This window comes from Strongylocentrotus purpuratus, unplaced genomic scaffold (genome assembly GCF_000002235.5).
Source record: "Strongylocentrotus purpuratus isolate Spur 01 unplaced genomic scaffold, Spur_5.0 spur5_scaffold_9, whole genome shotgun sequence".
Taxonomy (NCBI): Eukaryota; Metazoa; Echinodermata; class Echinoidea; order Camarodonta; family Strongylocentrotidae; genus Strongylocentrotus; species Strongylocentrotus purpuratus.
Genome location: NW_022145615.1, coordinates 14,645,229 through 14,666,645, shown reverse-complemented (window position 1 = coordinate 14,666,645; position 21,417 = coordinate 14,645,229). Strand labels below are relative to the sequence as shown.

Below are 21,417 nucleotides of genomic sequence, written 5' to 3'. Positions count from 1 at the left end.
TTATTAGCGCTTTTGTATTATTTGATATGGTTAGGTAAGTTTTAGGGAATCTTGCGACAAAAATCAATCAGCCATTATTTTGAAAACAACTTGGACAGCTCAGTACTTGCGATCGATGATTCTGTTAATTGGATCACTTTTGTACAGGAAACCAATAAAATCGACCATTTACGCGTCTTTGCATATAAGTTATAGTCTAAATATTCGGAATTCCTTTTTGGCGACAGAGGTGGGATTTTTTTTAGCCGAAGATCGTACAATGGGTATCTCACTAATAATTATAACATTTTTATTGCGTCTATAAAGCAATAATATTGTGTTACGTTTTACAATATGGTGATAATGGACTGAATCAGTAAGTTGAAAAACAAAGGGAAAATATCATGGTTAAAATATAAAAAATCAAAAAAAAAAAAAAAATCATAATTATATTGAATAAAGTATTAGTAAATAACACATATTTTTAAATGGTTGATTGTCAACGAGACGGAGTTAAGTCTTTTGTCAAATCTGTTTGTTGCTATGGCAGGCAGCCGGTAAAAATGAATTTGTTTAATGAAATTATGGAAATGCAAGCATTACTTTAAACAAACATACATTTGTTATGCTTAGCTCATTCTTCCTGATTGTGGTGTCATATGAAAGGGCAGAAAATTACATTTCTAGAAATGTGATTTCTCTTTGAAATTCAGATACTGTCCGCCAAATGACTTTTGGTGTCCTTTCTTCAAATTGATTTTAATCACTCATGCGTGAAATATGCATCATAATATGAAAGAAGAGGATCTAAGCTTTAAAAATAATGTGTTGATTATAACTGTAATAAAGTTATGATAAAACATTGATAATTCTCGGTTTCGTTTTTTCTAGGACGCACTGTATAGCGTAAAATATAAGTTTTGAGTCAAAATTTATTGGGGGGGGGGGATAACTCCCCCAAACCACTGATTTTTGGCAATTATCTTGGTATATGAACTGGACGATAGCTCAACGGGGACACATTTGGTAATGCAGAAATTTCAAAGGATAATGAGTGTTGAGTGCAATTGATAAGTTCTTCTTCTCTACTGGTTCATGACTCCTGGGTTGGACACAAGACACAACTGCTACCTGTGTACAGTGGCGGATTCAGGGGGGACCGGGCCCCCCTCCCCTGGGACAATTTTACATTAATTCTACCTTTTTTTTTTTTAGATGCCCCCCCCCCCTGGCGCTCAAGGGGAGGGGGGTGCAATTTTCAAATTTTCGAGGCCCCCCCCCCCCCCCAACTGAGCGGAATATTGGCCGGCATGATTTTTAAATTTCAGCACACTAAATTTCAAATTGATTTCAAATTTGGGCCCCCCCCCTAAGAAATCCTGGATCCGCGCCTGCCTGTGTAATACACTCAAAATAAACACTGAAAAAACCCACAATCATTCAAACAAGCATCAAACTCAGGCAAAGAAACAGCTAGTCAGAGCACAAAAAAAACAAAAAAACAAAACAACTAAAAAATTAATGTAGCTAAACAGAAGTACTCAAAATAAAAGATGTTGACACAAAGAATTCTAGTAGGGCTTTAATTTATTGTCCAGCACAGCAAATCTTTCTTTCTGAAAGGTTTTTACAAAAGACATGTATACAAATATAGTCAATGATGGAGAAGGGTAACCATGGAAATACTAAGGATGGTGTAATCTAGAAAGAAGAAAAACCAAGGGTGAAAAGGTGAACAAATAGTCAAGTGAAAATAGCAAATTCTAGGGGGTAACCCAAAGTAATTGCAAATGAAGTTATTCCACTGCAGTGCCCTCCTGAAAATCCTCTGTTACAGTAATACTATAAAAGTTCAGGAAAATAAAAGTACCAGGTAGTGGAAGATGATCAAGCTTGCATAATATGCAAATTATAGCTATTGTCTATTAAAAAACACATAACAGACAAGTATAGTAAAATCCTGAAGAAAATTGTTTATGGGATCATGATGACAAATGAAATGGTCTGATCAATTTGATAAAAAGTGCATTTCAGCCCCTCCAATGCAACTGAGTTTGATGAATTTTACATCAAATTGTTTAAAATTGTTTAAAACATAATTGAGGTTCTTGATGTACATTTAGCAAACTTAAAGAAAGAAAGAAAGGTGCCCCAGGAGAGGTTTAGATTTTGTTGTAACAGAGGTATCATAAGGACTGTGTTTAAACAAACAGAGCATAAAATAAGATTCCTAAGTACCGGTAAACAGGGGGAGGGATGGATGTATTACATGTAACAGTTCATAGTAAAACTGATATTACTAGAGAGATAATGGCAGGAGTATGTGCTTTGCCAAACAGTATTTTCAGGCCCTCAAGCCAAAATATTGAGCAGCCTGGGGGTTAAAATTCCCCAAACTCCCCAGAGCCAATCCATCTCTGATCATGGATGGCTCTGTGATTATGATAGCTACCCTGTAAAGTGTTTCCACCCTCTCTCTACTAATCATTGTAATGTTTACCTATTCCTTAGAATAAGTTCCAATTTAATCCTATTACATTATTTAATATACACAAAACTATATCAATGGTATAACTTCCGGAGCCTACGACATACAAGCATTGCTTTTTCTTTGGGCTCCATTATATTTCTTCCTTTATTTAACTTAGTCTTATGTATTATCCTCTTCGTTTGTATAAATAAAAAAAGGAAAAAAGGAAAATGTAACATGCTAAATGTAATAATGTATTATACAACATGTGAAATATGAAAAGAAACTAAAACTGAAACTGAAACTGAAATAGTATAATGTCTGTGTCCTATACAGATCATTGTTGTTATGAGAGCAGCGTAACCCACTTGACTCTGATGGTGAACATTGTGGGTTTGAGCCCCGGCACGGCACCGGTGTTCTTTGGTAATAATAGTTAGAGTGGGTTCTCTTATAGGGCTAATGTCTGTCAGACTTGACGATTCTGGTGGTCCACTATTATATTATTACCCTGGCTGCCATTACGGCGCTCTAGCATTTTAAGCAATTAATTCCTGCCCGGTACCCACTTACATCACCTGGGTTGAGAGTGGCAAATGTAGATTAATGTCTGGCCAAAGGACATTTGTGCCGCTGCGGGTTTCGAACGGCGGACCTTGTGATCCACCGTTCGGTGACATATCATCATCTCGACCATGACACCCATAGTATGGGAAAAATAAAATTTACAAGAGATTTTTTCTTGCAAAGTATTCAGACATATTATATTATATTTGAACAATTTTTGGCACAGGCTAATTTTTTTTTAGTAGATTATCTGTTCTTGCTGTTCCAGCTTTATTCTCCTTTAAGAGCACCATGTAACTAATATGACGACGTAGCATTAGAAAGTACCCGATTACTCAGGTGTACTTGCAATTAATGACAATGGTAATCATAGTCTAGTATACATGTAATTCTCGCTATCGCCAATATATTAAAAATACCTGTATGTTACATTCAGGCCCCATTTCAAATGCACTCTGGGAAAGTTTGGTGACCGAGTCGCTTCCAGTCTATTTCCTGTGTTTGCGCCGAGCATGTCGGCATTCATGGTGTGTATGTGTACGGTATACTTTATTTTCAGACAGTAATCACATTGATTTATCACGATTTTCAAACTATTTCAAAAATGAATATGTCAAGGGTTCGTTCGCAATGTTTTGGTGGGGTATTCTAAAGTTAAGCCCACCAGTTTCTTGAAGTTTCCAGAAGGGCCTTTCATTGTTTCAATCTAGATGTAGATATGATTTGGAGTATCTATTCCTTCTCTTGTTTTTGTTGCTACCATCACAAAAATCGAGAAAATTAGAAACAGTCTTCGGACACGTCAGTATGTACATTGCGCATACATAATATGTGTACCGTTCATGCCGCCACACGCCGGAAGTATGTTAGTCCCGGAAGTGGCTCGTAATACATCCAAGGGGCTACATCATTTATTGGCGTATTGGCAATAGTGAGAATTCAATGTTATTACATAACAAAAGTAGAATGCACATACACTATTTACATGAGCTGTACATATACTGTACATATATATATAGAAATACAAACAAAATCCAGTGCATCTCATCTCATCTCATCTCTTTGAAGCCTTCCACTGCCTAATGTGATCCTCAATGGTACTAATGTTCTCCTCCATGTCATCGGGTGTGTTGCTAGGCAACTCTCTGACGATGGAAGGCAAGTAAGAGTTTGAGGCTTCTTCTAGGATGGTCTGGAAGATTTCACACTGGATATTGTCTTCAAGCTTACGTCCAGAGTAACCCCTGTGTATCAAGCAAATAAAAACAATATTTTAATACCTTCTGTCAATTGATCTTTACGACCTTTGACCTGACATTCCAAGAACTGATCACTTGCTCCCAACAGTGAAGAATACTAGATAATACAGGTTTTTTTAAGTTCACTGCTAAAATAGTTTAGAATAGTAACAATATTGTCATAACAAACTTTGATTTCATGTCAATTGACATCGGGGAGGCTCTGCTTTTTTATCATTATATTTTGTACTGTAACAATTCCCCTTAGATCTGAAAAAGACCTAAACAAGCCTCATTTTCTTTAGTACCAGTACACAAGTTTGAAGTCTATACCTCAAGTGTTTTTCCAAATATGGAGGTATTCAGGCACTTCACTGCCAGAAATATTTTTAAAAATAAATATTGCAAGCCTGCAAAGCGAGTGAGAAAGCATGATACTTTATTATCTTTAAAATATAATTTCCTCATGAAAATTAATAACAGTTTCTAATATATAGTATAACAAAATTGACCTCATTCCAAAATAATATATTCATTTTAAATAAACTTCTCTCATGGCACCCCTAGAGATGACTTGCGGACCCCACTTGAAAAGCTTTTCTAAATCCTTAATCCAAACTACTTTTTTATCACCTTCATCAATAGGTAAATTGTTTACCAAACTCATTGAACATCTACAGGTAATCCTTTTCTATGAGAGTATTCAACATGAGTCATTACTGATAGCCCAGTTTGTTTACCTCTGCTCGAGTCTGTGAAAAAGAACACAGTTCTATGAGAGAATTCAATATGAGTCATTACTGAAGCCATGGTTTGTTTACCTCTGCTCGAGTCTGTGAAAAAGAACAGAGTTGTCTGTACGAAGGACGTAAACAAGGTCAAACCAACGCTCTGGGAAGAATTCACAGCTATGGTAATCTACCACTTTCCCTCCTGTCTTCATATCTTCCTCTAGTTCATCGATCACCTGGTGGAAAGAAAATCAATAAATCATGTTCTCTTGTAAGCGTGAAGTCTCATTCAGATACATGTATGACACGGTAATCCAAGTCATGATCAATGATCTTAGAGTGGTAGACTGTAACTTAAAGTGTCTTTAAATTGCTTATATACAGTTAACTAAATTATTCATACCCTTACCAAGGCTTGTAATTTTTTAAGGATGTAAAAAATGTATTTGTCCCAATTTATATTTCTGCAGAATGTGACATACTAAAGCTTACATCTAAAAGCATTCAACATAGGACCTTATTCAACCAGTCCACCTATCATTCCTGAGTTACGAAAAACACAAAAACATCAAATTTACAGGGGTGTGAGTAATTCTGTTGTTTACTGTACACACAGGCAAATACATCATGGAAAGCATTTTTCTTTTAATACTGAACTTTAAAGGTATAGACCAGTTTTGGAAACGCCCCCCTCTCAAAAAATGAAATGGAAGCTCTGATTACCAATCATGTGAAAGAATATGTTTTGACTAATACATGATGATACAAATTTTGCCGGGAAACTGCCTACTATTTGATATATTTGGTAAATTATATATCGATCCAGCCTGGACAGATATCAGGTAGTCCCATATACACCTTTCTGTGTACAGTGCTTGCAACTTTACCAAGACTGGGCCAAATTTCTTATCATTTTGATTTTTTTTATGATTCCAGAACCTTGCAGTACACACCAATACTTATATGCTAAACGATCAACCTTTTATGATTCCACAACTTTTATTTCACAGAACTGGTCTATACCTTTTACATAGATTTCATGTTGTCAGAGACATAGGCAAATGAAACATCTCCTTTTATGTGTGCAAGCTGAAGCTGAAGGCCCAAGCTGAAGCTCATAAAAACAAGACAGGTGACTCTACGTCTTTTTAACTGACATTCTTTTGTGTATGAACCCCCAAAACAAACATCATCAATTATCCTAACTGTGTCCATTGTCCAATCAGTGATAGTATGGGTGAGTGAGAACAGCATGGATTTCCTTAGCCCTGGTTAGGCAAATAGTAAAGGGCTAAGTGTGTAAAGTGTGTAAAGCAGGAACAAAAAATAGTAAGGGGCTGGGGAAAGTACGGGGGCTAAGAAAAACAAGTGTGAAAAGCATCGCAGGTCCAGAGGGACGTGCAACTAATTAAGTGTGTATATTTCTCACCCTGTCTTCATCCAAGATTGGACATTCATAGTCTTGATCCCAGCCTTCATAGAGCTCTTTTTCCTTGGCCACATCACCAACGTTAACATATACAAACTCAAGCTGCTGAGCCAACTCCTGACCAAGAGTAGACTTCCCAGTGCCAGGGGTTCCTAAACACAACAAAGAACACAAGTTTTTTTTTTATAAATCATCATCATCATCAGGTTATGTCTGCACAGGATAAGATGGGAGGGGGGAGGGGGAGGGGTGGAGTGTGACGGGATGCTTAACAATAATAAAGTATAGAGTATAGAAACAACAAAAACTATTAATCAAATAGCAATACCCATCATACAGAATTCATGTAAATATTTGTCTTTTATCATGTTGTCCAATATAAATATTAAAAGATTTATGAAATATTGCTTGTGAACTTGTTAGACCTTGGAAATATACCTTGGAAGTAGGCATTTAAAGTTAAAAACTTATTTGCCTCTCGTTGATATTCGGATGAAGAATCCATATTTTGACACATGTTTAATGGCGCTATACAGCAATTGACGAACATGGACAAGCGAAGGACTCCTCTGGGTCAAATTGATCTTTTCTTGACGACCAAAATTTCAACAAATTGGATTTAAAGCTGTTTATTGACGTGCTCTCCACCAACTACTCAAATTATTGGTTTAAATCAACTGTCCGGATAACCTACCAGTCTAGACAACTTATAATTTTTAAATTATATATTATCATAATTTTTTTAATGACAACTTACAACAATAACATCTGTATAATTATTGAAAAACAGACATTTTGGAACAAAAAGTCAATAGTACAATACATGCATCAAACTCTCTAGATAAGTTGATTTGTGAACAACTTTTTAAAAAAGTCACCTAAAGAAGTAGTATTTAGACAGGGGTACAATTAATTGCATGATACACTGTCTGTAGCTCCAACTTATCGCTGAATTCAGATTACAAATAAATGACACGTGCCAAACAAATTTGGTCGAAAATGTACAGTGGCTGAGTAATGAGCATTGAAACATAGGAAGAAAAAAATGGGAGTTGTGATTTTATATTGAAGTATATAGTTGTGAGTTTTCGTGAGGTCGTTTTTATTTGACTGTTTCAAACATTACAATTTACAGCACGATAAACAATCCATAGTAAATCATATAGCAAATTTCTCTCAAAATATACGATTCCCATAGGACCCATACCAGAGCTCAAGATCAGCTTTAACTTTAGTATCATTTCCTTCTACAAATGCACTAGTAAATGGCTATTTTTATTTTTTTACTATAATTATTGGGCCTATCACCAGTAGTAATAGTAGAAGTAGTAGTGGTAGCAGTAGTAGTAGTATTACTAGTAATATTATAATTTATACTAGATCATTACATACATTGCAGTAAATGCAGCTGTGCAAAATATTGAATATTTCAACAATATATGTGGTACAAGTCCAATTAAAGCTTTGACAAATGACTTCACTTTAGAACAATATTGTAATATGCCGCCCTTGAAGTCTGGAAGAGATGGAAAACAGCCAATAAGCCTCGCAGTGGTATGCTCTTCATAGACTACCTACTATGCAAAAAGGACTTTCAAAGTCAGCTCCGTCAATCTCAAGCTCACAACAACAGAAAACTCCTGAACTGTATCGAGAATGCCTATGAAATGAACCAACCACTTTTCCACAAACTTGTCAAGAACCAGCGCTCCAAAGATTGCTTGGCATATGGTACAGAGTCACTAGAGTATGATGGTAGAACATATCAAGGGGACCGCAAAGTCATTGAGGGCTGGGAGCTATATTTTACAGACCTCTCCCAACCAGACCATACAGGAGATGCCTCCAGCAGCTCTGCCTTTGACATCCCTGAAAAGCCCACATTCTCAGCACCCATGTATGCCCTCACCATAACATCTCATAATAATAATAATAATAATAGTATTGCTCATATAGCGCTTAATACGTCAGCAATGTCAAGAGTTTCTAAGCACTTTACATTATAACCCCCGGTCATCGGACTCTGGCTTGCCCGCACACAATGTATGCACTTTCTCCACTCCCTGGGGAGCATTCCAACAAGAACTACTAGGCTCAAATTGCTAAGCATACCACATTGGCTTTCGCATCCTACCGGGTACCCATATAACACCTTGGTGGAGAGTGGCAAATGCAGATCAATGTCTCGCCAAAGGACATTAGTGCCGTGGTGGGACTCAAGGAAGCTACTACTAAACTGAAAAAGGGTAAAGCCAGTGGTCCAGACAAAATCAGCCCAGAGCACCTCAGATACATAGGAGAAGCCATCATGCACCTGATCTTGCTCATCTACAACTACTACCTCGCAACTGCTCATACTTAGCAGAAGATGAAAAATGGTTTGATTCTCCCATTCCACAAAGGAAAAGGAAAGGATCCCCACGATCCTAGGAACTATCGAGGGATTACCCCGACTTCAACCAAGCTCCTCGAGCTTATCTTCAAACCAAAGCTAGACAAGACCCTTCAAGGCAATGGTATACCAGATGAGTTACGATTCGGGTTCCAGAAAAACCACTCCTGCATGCTGACTTCGTGCACCCTGGAACTCGTATAGAGATCAATACCTGCCAGAAGCGACCTACCTAAGTTACTCTCCTTGATGCAGAGAAGGCATTCGACAAAGTCTGGCATGATCGCCTGTTCTACAAAGTGGACCAAACTAACATTGACCCTGCATACACAGCCCTCCTCAGATCTCTGTATGAAAACATGGAAAGCCGAGTACTGTGGACTGACAAGACAAGTGGAGCCTCACCGATACTCCAGGGTGTCAGACAAGGTGGAGTACTCTCCCCCCTGCTGTACACTGTTTTTGTAGATGGCCTTATCAAGGAGCTGAGAGACAAGAGGCTAAGCTGCCAGTTGCTGAGCTAGCATGCTGGTATGATCCTCCTGGCCGATGATGTAGTGCTAGTCAAGCTCATCTGTAATGGAGCTCCAAGAGATGCTGAATGTTACATGTTACATGTAACTATGCAGACACGCATCAACCAAGAAAGGCAAGATTGTCACCTTCAATAACAAAGCTCGCAAGACAACGGCTCAACCCACGTGGATCCTTGGACAGATGCCAATCGATTCAGTTACCCAACACCCACATCTGAGAATCATAAAATCCTCCTCCAAATATGATCCAACAGATCTTATGATCTCCAGAGGCACAAAAACCTTCTATGCCCTCACTGGAGCAGGTGCATACACAGGAGGACTTCTACCACACCACTGTGCACAACTCTGGAAAGCATACTGCATCCCTCGTATGCTGTACGGAGTGGCCTCCATGAAGCTCAACCAGACAAGGCTAAATAAACTGGACAGATCCTAATACCAGCTCTTCAAGAAGATCCTCGGGCTCCCCAACGGTGCTGCCGATGATGCTGTCTATCTTCTCACAGGCCTCATTCCCCTGAGCATGCGAGTCGACCAAGAAACTCTCCTCATCATAGTTCAACTCATCAATCTCCCACACTCACGATATGAGGTACGCACATTACATCATGCTATCATGAACTTCACCCTCGGCAAGGACCTGGGAAAGAACTCTGAGCAGCTATGAGCTCCCTGACCCATCCTCATCATTACCTCAAAATCAATCACTAGGTCTGCAATTGACACGGCTATGCAGAAGAAAGTTCACTAAATTGGCACTGACAAGGGCCCTTCTTATTGGCTATCGCAAGCCTCCATTCAGTCAATGTTATAAGATATTGGTGCGAGGAGGAAGCTTGCGATTTTCCATTTTTTTTTAATACCAAAATTATGATATTTCAGTTAAACCCTCTATTTGTCATGATTTTTTCACTTAAGTATTTCACTTAAAGAGAAGGTTGAGTTCTGGGAAGAGGTGAAAAATTATTTGTGAGCATTATCATTGTTATTATGCAAGTGTGGAAGAAAATCATATAAAAAGTGTTCCCTGAAAGGCATGGCTCTTATATAGAATGCCTTAATATTCTAAATATGGCGTGCTGAAAGAAACACATACTGAGATTGTCAAACCACTGCAAATAATATTTACTAAGCTAATGAATGAAGGGAAAAATCCATCAGTATGGAAACAAGCAATAGTGGTTCCAATCTTCAAGAAGGGCAAGAAGAATGACCCAGCCAACTACCGACCTGTGAGTCTGACATCCATTATATGCAAGTCTATGGAAAAACTAGTAAGAAAGCATGTCATACATCATAGAGAAGAACAAGTTAATGTGTGATGAACAACATGGATTTCGGGCTGGAAGATCTTGTTCAACTCAGCTAACAGAGGTTTGCGAGGAATGGACAGATGTCATTGACCAGGGTCATAATGTAAACTGCGTCTATCTGGATTATCGAAAAGCATTCAACAGCGTGCCACATCAATGGCTCATATATGTAAACTTCAATCTTATGGAATTGAAGGTCCCTTACTTCCCTGGATTAAAGACTACCTTTCATACAGGACTCAAAAAGTTGCAGTAAATGGGAAAGAGTCGAGATCCATTCTAGTGACAAGCGGTATTCCGCAGGGAAGTGTGCTCGGACCAACATTGTTCAATGTCTTCATCGTGACCTGCCATCAATGGTTGACTCCCACATGAAGCTTTTTGCCGACGACACTAAGTTATACAGGACAGTGGACTCTAAAGCCGACTCAGATTTGCTACGGATGGATGTTAATACCGTAACAAACTGGTCCAATGTAATGGCAATTGCCCTTTTATTCATGATGAATTTTTAAAGACTTTTTCACTTTCCAATCAGCCTGCTATCACACATCTACAAGCTACTTGAAAGGCTGCTACTTGCCAGAATTGTTGACACTGTCGAAGAGAAGCTACCTTCTACACAGGCAGGCTTCAGGAAAGGAAAATCAACCACCGACCAAGTAGTCAGGCTTGTCAACGACATAGAGACAGCCTTCCAGAAGAAGCAGAAGTTTGGTGCAGTTCTTGTTGACCTTACTGCGGCATTTGACACAGTATGGCACCGTGGCATATATCTCAAGACCCTGCAGACCATTCCAGATGTAAGAATTGTGAAATTTATCATGCTGCTTGTACAAGACCGGTAATTTGTCCTTGAAACATCAAACGGCGAATGCAGCAGGAAGAGGAAACTCCGCAATGGTGTGCCGCAAGGCTCTGTCCTCGCTCCGATACTTTTCAACATCTATGTCTCTGATATGCCCAAGGGGGAATGCATGCAGTACTCCTACGCAGATGACACCGCACTGGGGTTCAACAACCACTCCTTCGAGGCAATCGAAACATCACTGGAGAAGGACCTGAAGATGCTAGCCGAGTTCTTCAACAGATGGCATCTCAAGCTGAGCATACCAAAGACTGTATCCTCCGTCTTCCACCTGGCTAACCGATGCGCCAACCGAGAGCTGAATATCTCACTAGATGGGTCTAGGCTGAACTTCGTCTCAACACCAAAGTACCTAGGTGTCACTCTTGACCGAAGCCTCACCTTCCACGAGCATGCCAAAGCCACAGCTCAAAAGACCCAAGCCAGAGTGTCTCTCCTAAAGAAGCTTGCAGGGACCGGATGGGGAGCAAATTTCACCACCCTCCGCACCTCCACTCTAGCTCTTGCCTTCTCCACTGCCGAGTATGCTGCACCTGTATGGAGCCACAGCACCCATGTACACAAGGTTGATGCCGCCCTCAATGATGCTATGAGACTAATCAGCGGAACACTCACTGCAACACCCGTCAGCAACCTGCCAATATTATCTGGCATACCACCAGCTCAGTTCAGACGAGATGCACAGTACACTAAGCTTGCCCAAAAGCATGACAGAGATAAATGCCTTGTTCCTGCCCCCTCTGCCTTTGAAGGTCAGCGTCTCCCTAGACGACACTTTGCAACACAGGCTGCTGAGCTGCTGCCTGAGAAGCCTCCCTCCACCTTAGCCACTTGGATAGCAAAACGCTGGTCAGACCAGTGGAATTCGTCCACTACCAACCTGAAGGAGTTCATCCCAAAGCCCTGTGCCAAACCAAGTGGCTGCGACCTCCCAAGAAAAGCCTGGGTCAACCTAAACCGTATCAGAACTGGAGTTGGCCGTACACAACATTTCCTACACAAAATTGGAGCTGAATCATCACCAAACTGCGCATGTGGAGAGATCCAAACTATGGACCATGTCATCGATGTTTGTCCGATCTACAAATCCCCCCACGGCGCTTCCGGACTTCGCGAGCTCAATGATGAGACAATATGTTGGCTTAATAAGGATCTTCCTATCTAGATGATGTACTCCCTGATATTCTTTGCACGAACGAACGAACGATGAGTTATTAGCACACCCATACTTGGTAAATAAAACATGTTTTTTACTCGGTGACTTCAATGTTAATCTCTTTAAATATGAAGATGATTCATTTGTACAAATGTGTATGGATGTACTTCTTACTGCAGGTTTTCTTCCATTAATAACCAAGTCAACTAGAATATCTGCTAATTCGGCTACTCTTATCGATAACGTATTTACGAATGCTTGGTGTACTCTTTCTTCTGGGATAATTCTTTCTGATTTGTCAGACCATTTTCCCATATTTTCACACTTTAAATTTAATAACAACTCCAACACAGATACTACTAATAGCCAACGTGATTTCTCTAAAGATAATGTGAATCTTTTCAAAGAAGAGTTAGGAAATGTGGACTGGTCCGGAATGTACAGTACAAACAATGTCAATGATGCATTTGATGTTTTTATGAATCTTTTCTCATCTAAAATGAATAGATGTTTTCCTACAAAACAAACGAAACGGTCCAACTACAAAACGATTCCAAGGTGCCCTTGGATCACCCCAGGTATTTTGCACTCTATAAACAGGAAGAATAATCTTTATATAAAAGCAATTGAAAAACCATGTGAAATTTTTTTTTTTAAAGTATAATAATTACAAAAACATACTTACAGGTATACTAAAAAGATCTAAAAAGTGTATTTTTGTAAGCAGTTTAACTTATATAAAAAAGATGTAAAGAATACTTGGAAAGTTATTAAGAATGTCTTACAAGGTAACGCCCAGAAAAGCACCGTTTCAAAAATTAACGTAGATGGAGAAATAATTGAAAATCTGGGAATAACGATAGATGAAAAGCTTTCCTGGAAGGTACACATAGATAATATTTGTAAAGTTATTTCAAGAAATATTGGCATTATAAACAAAGTCAAATTTTACTTTCCAACTTGTATATTATTAAACCGGTATTCAACGTTGATCCTCCCACACTTAAACTACGGTATTATAGCCTGGGGCAATTGTGCTGACTATCTTTTAAATAGAATTTTATTACTCCAGAAAAAAGAGCTGCGTGTTATATGTCTTTCTGATTTTCGAGCGCCCACGGATGCACTTTTTTACACACATAGTATCCTAAAGATAACAGATTTATACAATTATAATCTGGGAATATTCATGTATAATTTAAATAGAAATGAACTGCCAAATGTTTTTTATTCAATGTTTTCAAAGAATGTCAATATTCATCATTATCCTACTCGGTCTGCCGAGCTTTTTCATCTACCAAAAACAAAATATTTGCTCTCAAATAAATCATATGTATTTTCAGGTCCAAAACTTTGGAACTCTCTTTCAGATCCAGTTAGGAATAAACCCACATATTATAGTTTCAGTAGAGTGTTCAAAAAGAATTTAATACAAAAATATATGTCTACTACAGGTTAAACTTCTCACATCTCCCGTTTTACTCTCTCTCTCTCTCTCTCTCCCTCTTCTTCTAACTTCTGTTGTGTGCAGCTTTGTTTTTGTTTTTGTCTTGTTTTGTCCTGTCATGTCCTTTTGTGTGTCTTGTTCCATCCTGTCTTGTTTATTTTGTCGTGTAATGACTTGTTTTGTCATGTCTTGTCTTATCTTTTTATGTAATTTTCCTGTCCTTTGTGTCCAGTTTTGTCATTCTTTTCTTCTTGTATTTTTTTTTATTATTTAGATACTTTAAAATGGTTTATGAAAATATGTTATTATATTATATCTTTTTACTGTGATTATTAAGACACTTTAAAATGATTTATGATAATAATGTTCATATTATATTTATTCTTGGGAACCTACAAAAACAAGCTATGCTTTCCAGTAGGTTCCTGTTTCATTTCATAATTTTGATCTTACTTTGTCAACAATATTCTTTATTGTGCAAACAATTGTTATATGAAATGAATAAATAAAATAAAATCAATCAATCAATCAATGTAAAGTACTTCATTATGGAAGAAAGAACCAAGGATTTTTCATTTGACTACACACTGGCTGCTGGTACAAACATATTTTCAGTTCCATCTGGTGATGAAGAAAGAGATTTGGGAGTGCTGTTTCAACAGGGCCTGTCTTTTAGCACCCATGCAGCAGATGCTGCCAAGAGAGCCAACATTAAGCTAGGAATGATAAAAAGGTCCTTTTCAGCCTTGCAAAAGAAGGGGTTCCTTAGTCTCTACAAAACTATTATTCGACCAACACTAGAATAGAATACTGCAACTCTGTATGGTACGTGCCCAATACTCAAGAGAGATGAAGACATACATGTACTAGAAAAAGACCAGCAAAGGGCCTCCAGACTTCTTCCTGAGCTGAAACAAAAAGCATACCCTGACAGACTAAGAGAACTACAACTTCCTACTTTGGCTTAGAAGACAAAGAGCAGACCAGATACAGATATTGAAAATCCTGAGAGGCTTTGACAGAGTGAATCCTTCAAAATTCTTCGAACTTGCCACTGGCTCAACAACAAAAGGACATGATTTCAAGATTGTCAAACAACGTTTCAACACAAGACTTAGGCAGTATAGTTTCTCAATAAGGAGTGTAAATAATTGGAATGCCCTGCCTAAGGAAGTAGTAAATGCTGCCACCATTAACCAATTCAAGTCATCCCTAGAAAGGTATTGGAGAAACAATCCAATTAAGTTTGAACCATACTTGAGACGGGATGCAACAGTAAAGAGGGACAAATAAGCTAAGCTTCCAGTCTCTACACATAATTATACCAAAGTAAGTATGTAACAGCATAAAAAAATTGGGACAGATTTTTATGCCACATGTTCATGTAGTCCCATATACATATTTCTGTGTACAGTGCTTGTAACTTTACCAAGACTGCGCCAAATTGTTATCATTTTGATGATTCCAGAACCTTGCAATACACACCCAATACATATGCTATATGATCAACCTTTTCTGACCGTTTCTTACACAATGCAATCGCATGACCAGAACTCAACTTTATCTTTAGGTATTACTCTTACGTAACTATTTTAAAAGTTTGAACAATCCTCATTTTTGTCATATTTAAGGTCCAAACTGGAAATTTATTCTGAGATGTTTTTTGTTTTTTGTCTATTTTATGTGTGTGCAATTTTGTGTGTGCGTCAGTTATGTGTGAAGTGCGTCACCTGTTTAAAGCATGTCATGTCAAAATCTCTGTGGTGTGACATAATATTACATTACGCCTGTGTGAAGTTATCTACCGTAATGTCTCAGATCCTCATTACGGTAGATAACTTCACACAGGCGCGCTTGCCCACAACCCACTATCGGTTTGTACTTGTATTGTGCAGCGGCTTGCCGTGAAACCTGTGAAAAAGTGTATACTAATAATATCAACGTTTATCCGAAAATACTCCAAAAATAACAAGAAAATTGACACGAAACAGGTAATAAACAAAATGACTTTTAACTCATGATCTTTATTTGGACATTTAATGAATATTTACTTCATTTTGGGTATGTTTTAGTAGGGTATCTCCACGCCGGAGTTACGGGTCAAATTTTGGATAGGTTTCTGCACAATCGCCGACGTCGACCAGTACCAGCGCCCCTACTTATAGTACGAGCGGGTTTGGCCGGTGCAGGGTGGTGCCGAATTAGACCGAATTTTCCGTCTCTTTCGTTCGTTAGCCTCTTATTGGGGTAGGGTCGGCTCTCTCTTTAGAGACGGAAGCCGTTTATACACATGTCCTTGCTAACGCCACGGCCAGTCCTGGTCGTAGCGTTTTGCCCCCAAAATCCCCCAAAATGTCATTTTACCTCGAGCATGTTATATTGTAAATTAGGCCTAGGCTATAATAAATCAGTTCCACTTACCAACTTGACTGAAATAATCAGTTTAATAGTCCCTTTTTAGGAAATTATGGGTCAAAATCGGAATCCATCTTGAAAAAGATTTTCAAAATGGATTTCGATTTTGACCCATAATTTCCTAAAAAGGGACTATTAAACTGATTATTTCAGTCAAGTTGGTAAGTGGAACTGATTTATTATAGCCTAGGCCTAATTTACAATATAACATGCTCGAGGTAAAATGACATTTTGGGGGATTTTGGGGGCAAAACGCTACGACCAGGACTGGCCGTGGCGTTAGCAAGGACATGTGTATAAACGGCTTCCGTCTCTAAAGAGAGAGCCGGCCGACCCTACCCCAATAAGAGGCTAACGAACGAAAGAGACGGAAAATTCGGTCTAGTGCCGAATAAGAAAAGAACAGGATTATTAACCTGGCAAGATATCATGATAATAACCTCTTTTTTTTAAATTAAATATTAAAAATGACAAAAATACAGGGATTACAGGGACACAAAAGGCAATACAAATAGAAAAAAATATTTATTAAAGAGAGAGCGAAAAAATTTCACAATTGATCTAGAAAATTAGTTGGTGATTACTAATCAAATTTGACTGATTGCCATTTAAGGATAACGCTGAATAAAGCAACAACATGAACACACAAACAACTGACGACTTGCCTGTGAGAAGTATGTTGGGCACGACACGTTGAGTTGAGTAAAAGTTTGCCATTTATAACATCAGAATCTTCAGATTCCAGCGCAGCAGTGCAGTAATGTAGGCTTTCATCGAAAGGGTGCGGTGCGGTACGGCGCGGTGTGGTGTGCTCAACGCACCCATTCGATAAAAGAGGGGGGCCTTTTCTCGAAAGGGTGCGTTGAGAGCGGAGTATCGTTTTAACACACCCTTTCGATGAAAGCGGGGGGGCTTTTCTCGAAAGGGTGCGTCGACTAGTCTTTCGCATCAGTCGTTTAAAATGAGGATCTCGGACAGAAGGTAATAGTTGCCAATTTAAGTATATCGAAAATGTATTAAATAAAATGGAATGGTCTTGATTACAGAGTGGTCTCTTTGATGGGGGAGACAGAGAGAAGGAAAAAAGGGAAAGGGAAGATAAAAGGAAAGAAAGAAGAATAAGAAGAGAAGAGGGAAACGGGGGGGGAGGGGCGAAGGACTCTTGCCCCCCCCCCCCGCCAACAAATAAATAGTAGAGAGAGAGAGAGAGAGAGAGAAGGGAAAGGGAAAGGGAAAGAAAATATAAAAGGAAAGAAAGAAGACGAAGAAGGAAAGAGGGAAACGGGGGAAGGACGAAAGGGAGAGAGAGAGAGAAGGGAAAGGGAAATGGAAAGAGAATATAAAAGGAAAGAAAGAAGAGGAAGAAGAATAAAAAGAAAAGAGGGAAACGGGGGCGAAGGGCTCTTGCCTCCTCCCCCCCCCCCCCGCCAACAAATAAATAAGAGAGAGAGAGAGAGAGAGAGAAGGGAAAGGGAAAGAAAATATAAAAGGAAAGAAAGAAGAAGAAGAAGGAAAGATGGATACGGAGGAAGGGCGAAAGGTTCTTACTCCCCCCCCCCCCCCCCACCCCCTCCCGCCAAAAAAATAAATAACAGAGAGAGAGAGAGAGAAGGGAGAGGGAAAGAAAATTTAAAAGGAAAGAAAGAAGAGGAAGAAGAATAAAAAGAAAAGAGGGAAACGGGGGCGAAGGGCTCTTGCCTCCTCCCCCCCCCCCCCGCCAACAAATAAATAGGAGAGAGAGAGAGAGAGAGAAGGGAAAGGGAAAGAAAATATAAAAGGAAAGAAAGAAGAAGAAGAAGGAAAGATGGATACGGAGGAAGGGCGAAAGGTTCTTACTCCCCCCCCCCCCCCACCCCCTCCCGCCAAAAAAATAAATAACAGAGAGAGAGAGAGAGAGAAGGGAGAGGGAAAGAAAATCTAAAAGGAAAGAAAGAAGAGGAAAAAGAATAAGAAAAGAGGGAAAGGGGGGCGAAGGGCTCTTACCAACAAAATAAATAAGAGAGAGAGAGAGAAGGGAAAGGGAAAGAAAAGATAAAAGGAAAGAAAGAAGAGGAAGAAGAAGAAGAAAAGAGGGAAACGGGGGTGAAAGGCTCTTGCCCCCCCCCCCCCCCGCCAAAAAATAAATAAGAGAGAAAGAGAGAAGGGAAAGGGAAAGGGAAAGAGAATAAAAAAGGAAAGGAAGAAGAAGAATAAGAAGAAAAGAGGGGCTCTTGCCTCCTCCTCCTCCCCCCCCCCCCCCCCGCCAAAAGATAAGTAAGAGAGAGAAGGGAAAGGGAAAGGGAAAGAGAAGATAAAAGGAAAGAAAGAAGAGGAAGAAGAAGAAAAGAGGGTAACGGGGGCAAAGAGCTCTTGCCTCCTTTCTTTCCTATTCTCCCTCTTTTTCGTTTTTCTCTTTCTTTCTTTTCTTTCTTCTCTTTTCTTTCCTTTCTTTTCTTTTTTTCTTTTCTTTCCCTTTTACTCTCTTTTTTCCCCTCCCCCTTTTCTCTTTTTTCCCGACGGCAGCGCAATTTTACCGACAATATCCTGACAGGTGGGGGGGGGGGTGTCGCACCCCCACACCCCCTTTGGAGACGCCCCTGCCTTCGCCACTGTTGGCGACCACAAGGCTATCAATACAAATTAAGACATATTAATGAAGATTCTTTTTTAATGTTGCAGAGAGATAAGTATTTTCTCTATGAACTTGTTTAATGGACAATAAATAATATTAAAAACATGAATACTCTAGCGGTATAATGATGAGAGAGATGATTTAAGTCATACTTTTTTTTCAATGTGATTGGAGTGGACTTGAGGGTGGGGGGGGGGGGGGTCCCCCTAAGATCTCGGCCGTTTCACAGCCGATCGCCGCGAAAATGCATATTTATGGTAATTTATGCAAACAAGGTCAGAGAATTCACATTTTTACCCATAAATCATATATAATTCATATTCGAGCGTTCTTTTTCACTTCATATATTCGTTAGAATAATAATACGACAACAAAGTTGGAAGAGCCAGTTTATCCCTATGTTATCTCTTGTTTTGATAATTTGTATTTATGTATTATATTATTTTGTTATTTCATTTCATTTCTAACCACAATTCAACTATTTTTACCCAAAATCAAACACATTTACTTGAAACAAGACCAAATAACCAATGTTTTCTCTTTTTTTAAAAGAATAAATGGTATTTCCATATGTTTGGTACATAAATCACAAAAATGAGCGATTTTAGGGCTGACATGCAAAAACAAAAGGTCACGTGACTCCGCAATTATACGTCCGATTTTCAACAAAAAAAATGTTTCAAAAGATGCGTAAGACTCGAAAGAAAAAAGTCATGAAAGAAAAACTTTATATCTGCCGCGGTTCCGGAGTAGTCGCGAAATTACTAGAGAGCACTAATCTTTTTTGGGGCCCTCAAAAATTAAAAAAAATCTTACCCCCCCCCCCCTTGAACGCCAGGGGGGGGGGGTATCTCCCCAAAACGGTAAAAATTAACGTGTTTTTTTTAACGTTTTTTTCACAGGGCGGAGCCCTCAGAAGCTCAGGGGTATTAAACATCAAAATTAACGTCGGATGAGCATAATTTTATACCTTATTTGTGACAGTGGCAGGACACAATTTGGTGTTGGGTCCAGGGGGCGGAGCCCCCAGAAGCTCAGGAGTTTTTCCATTAAATAATTATTATTTTATACCTTATAATTGGCGTGGGTCCAGGGGGTTTTGGGCAATAAATAACGGTCAGATGAGTATATTTTTATATCTATTTGTGACACTGGAAGGACACAAATTGGTGTTGGATCCAAGGGGCGGAGCCCCAAGAAGGTGAGGGGTTTTATACATCAAATTATCGTCAGATGAGCATATTTATATATCTATTTGTGACACTGGCAGAACACAAATTCTTCTTCCTCTTCCTCTTCTTTCTTTCCTTTTATCTTCTCTTTCCCTCTCCTTCTCCAACATAAGATGCAAGACGGATATATATCGACTCACCTTCTTTCCAAGAACCATACGGGCCTGGAATTTACTTCCCCCCCCCCCCACCATCTTTGCCTGCGACGCAGTCGAAACCTTCAAAGCCGGACTCTTATGGGAAGCCATCCAAGGGGGTAATATAATCATAGTCCCTCCCCACAACTGCAATGTGATGGGACTTAATTCTAAAATGTTCTAGAAGCAACAAACACTCTCTCTCGAACGATAACGTTCTTATTGGTCATCTTTATATCCCTCTTGAGGATCAGGACCAGGATCAGAACAGATTCTCTCTCTCTCTCTTATTTATTTTTTTGGCGGGGGGGGGGGGGAGGGAGGAGGCAAGAGCCTTTTGCCCTTCCCCCATTTCCCTCTTTCCTTCTTCTTCTTCTTTCTTTCCTTTTATATTTTCTTTCCCTTTCCCTTTCCCTTTCCCTTCTCTCTCTCTCTCTCTCTCTCCTATTTATTTGTTGGCGGGGGGGGGGGAGAAGGCAAAAGCCCTTTGCCCACGTTTCCCTCTTTTCTTCTTCTTCCTCTTCTTTCTTTCCTTTTATCTTCTCTTTCCCTTTCCCTTTCCCTTCTCTCTCTCTCCTATTTATTTGTTGGCGGGGGGGGGGGGGGAGAGGCAAAAGCCCTTTGCCCCCGTTTACCTCTTTTCTTCTTCCTCCTCTTCTTTCTTTCCTTTTATCTTCTCTTTCCCTTTCCCTTCTCTCTCTCTCTAATTTATTTTTTGGCGGGGGCAAGAGTCCTTCGCCCCCCCCACCTTTCCCTCTTCTCTTCTTATTCTTCTTTCTTTCCTTTTATCTTCCCTTTCCCTTTTTTCCTTCTCTCTGTCTCCCCCATCAACATAGTAATAACGAAAAAGACCACTCTGTAATCAAGACCATTCCATTTTATTTAATACATTT

At 39.3% G+C, this 21,417-nt stretch overlaps 1 protein-coding gene across 1 annotated transcript; it reads right to left on the bottom strand.

Moving 5' to 3' along the window:
• Window positions 1-1,548: 1,548 nt before the first annotated feature.
• On the bottom strand, window positions 1,549-17,309 carry LOC594469 (adenylate kinase isoenzyme 6). The gene is made up of 4 exons (XM_793907.5): window positions 17,210-17,309; window positions 6,415-6,566; window positions 5,076-5,221; window positions 1,549-4,260 (listed from the first exon to the last, which is right to left on the bottom strand). Exons 1-4 carry the CDS (start codon window positions 17,259-17,261, stop codon window positions 4,071-4,073), a joined length of 540 nt encoding a protein of 179 aa, XP_799000.3. The 5' UTR covers window positions 17,262-17,309; the 3' UTR covers window positions 1,549-4,070.
• Window positions 17,310-21,417: the final 4,108 nt, after the last annotated feature.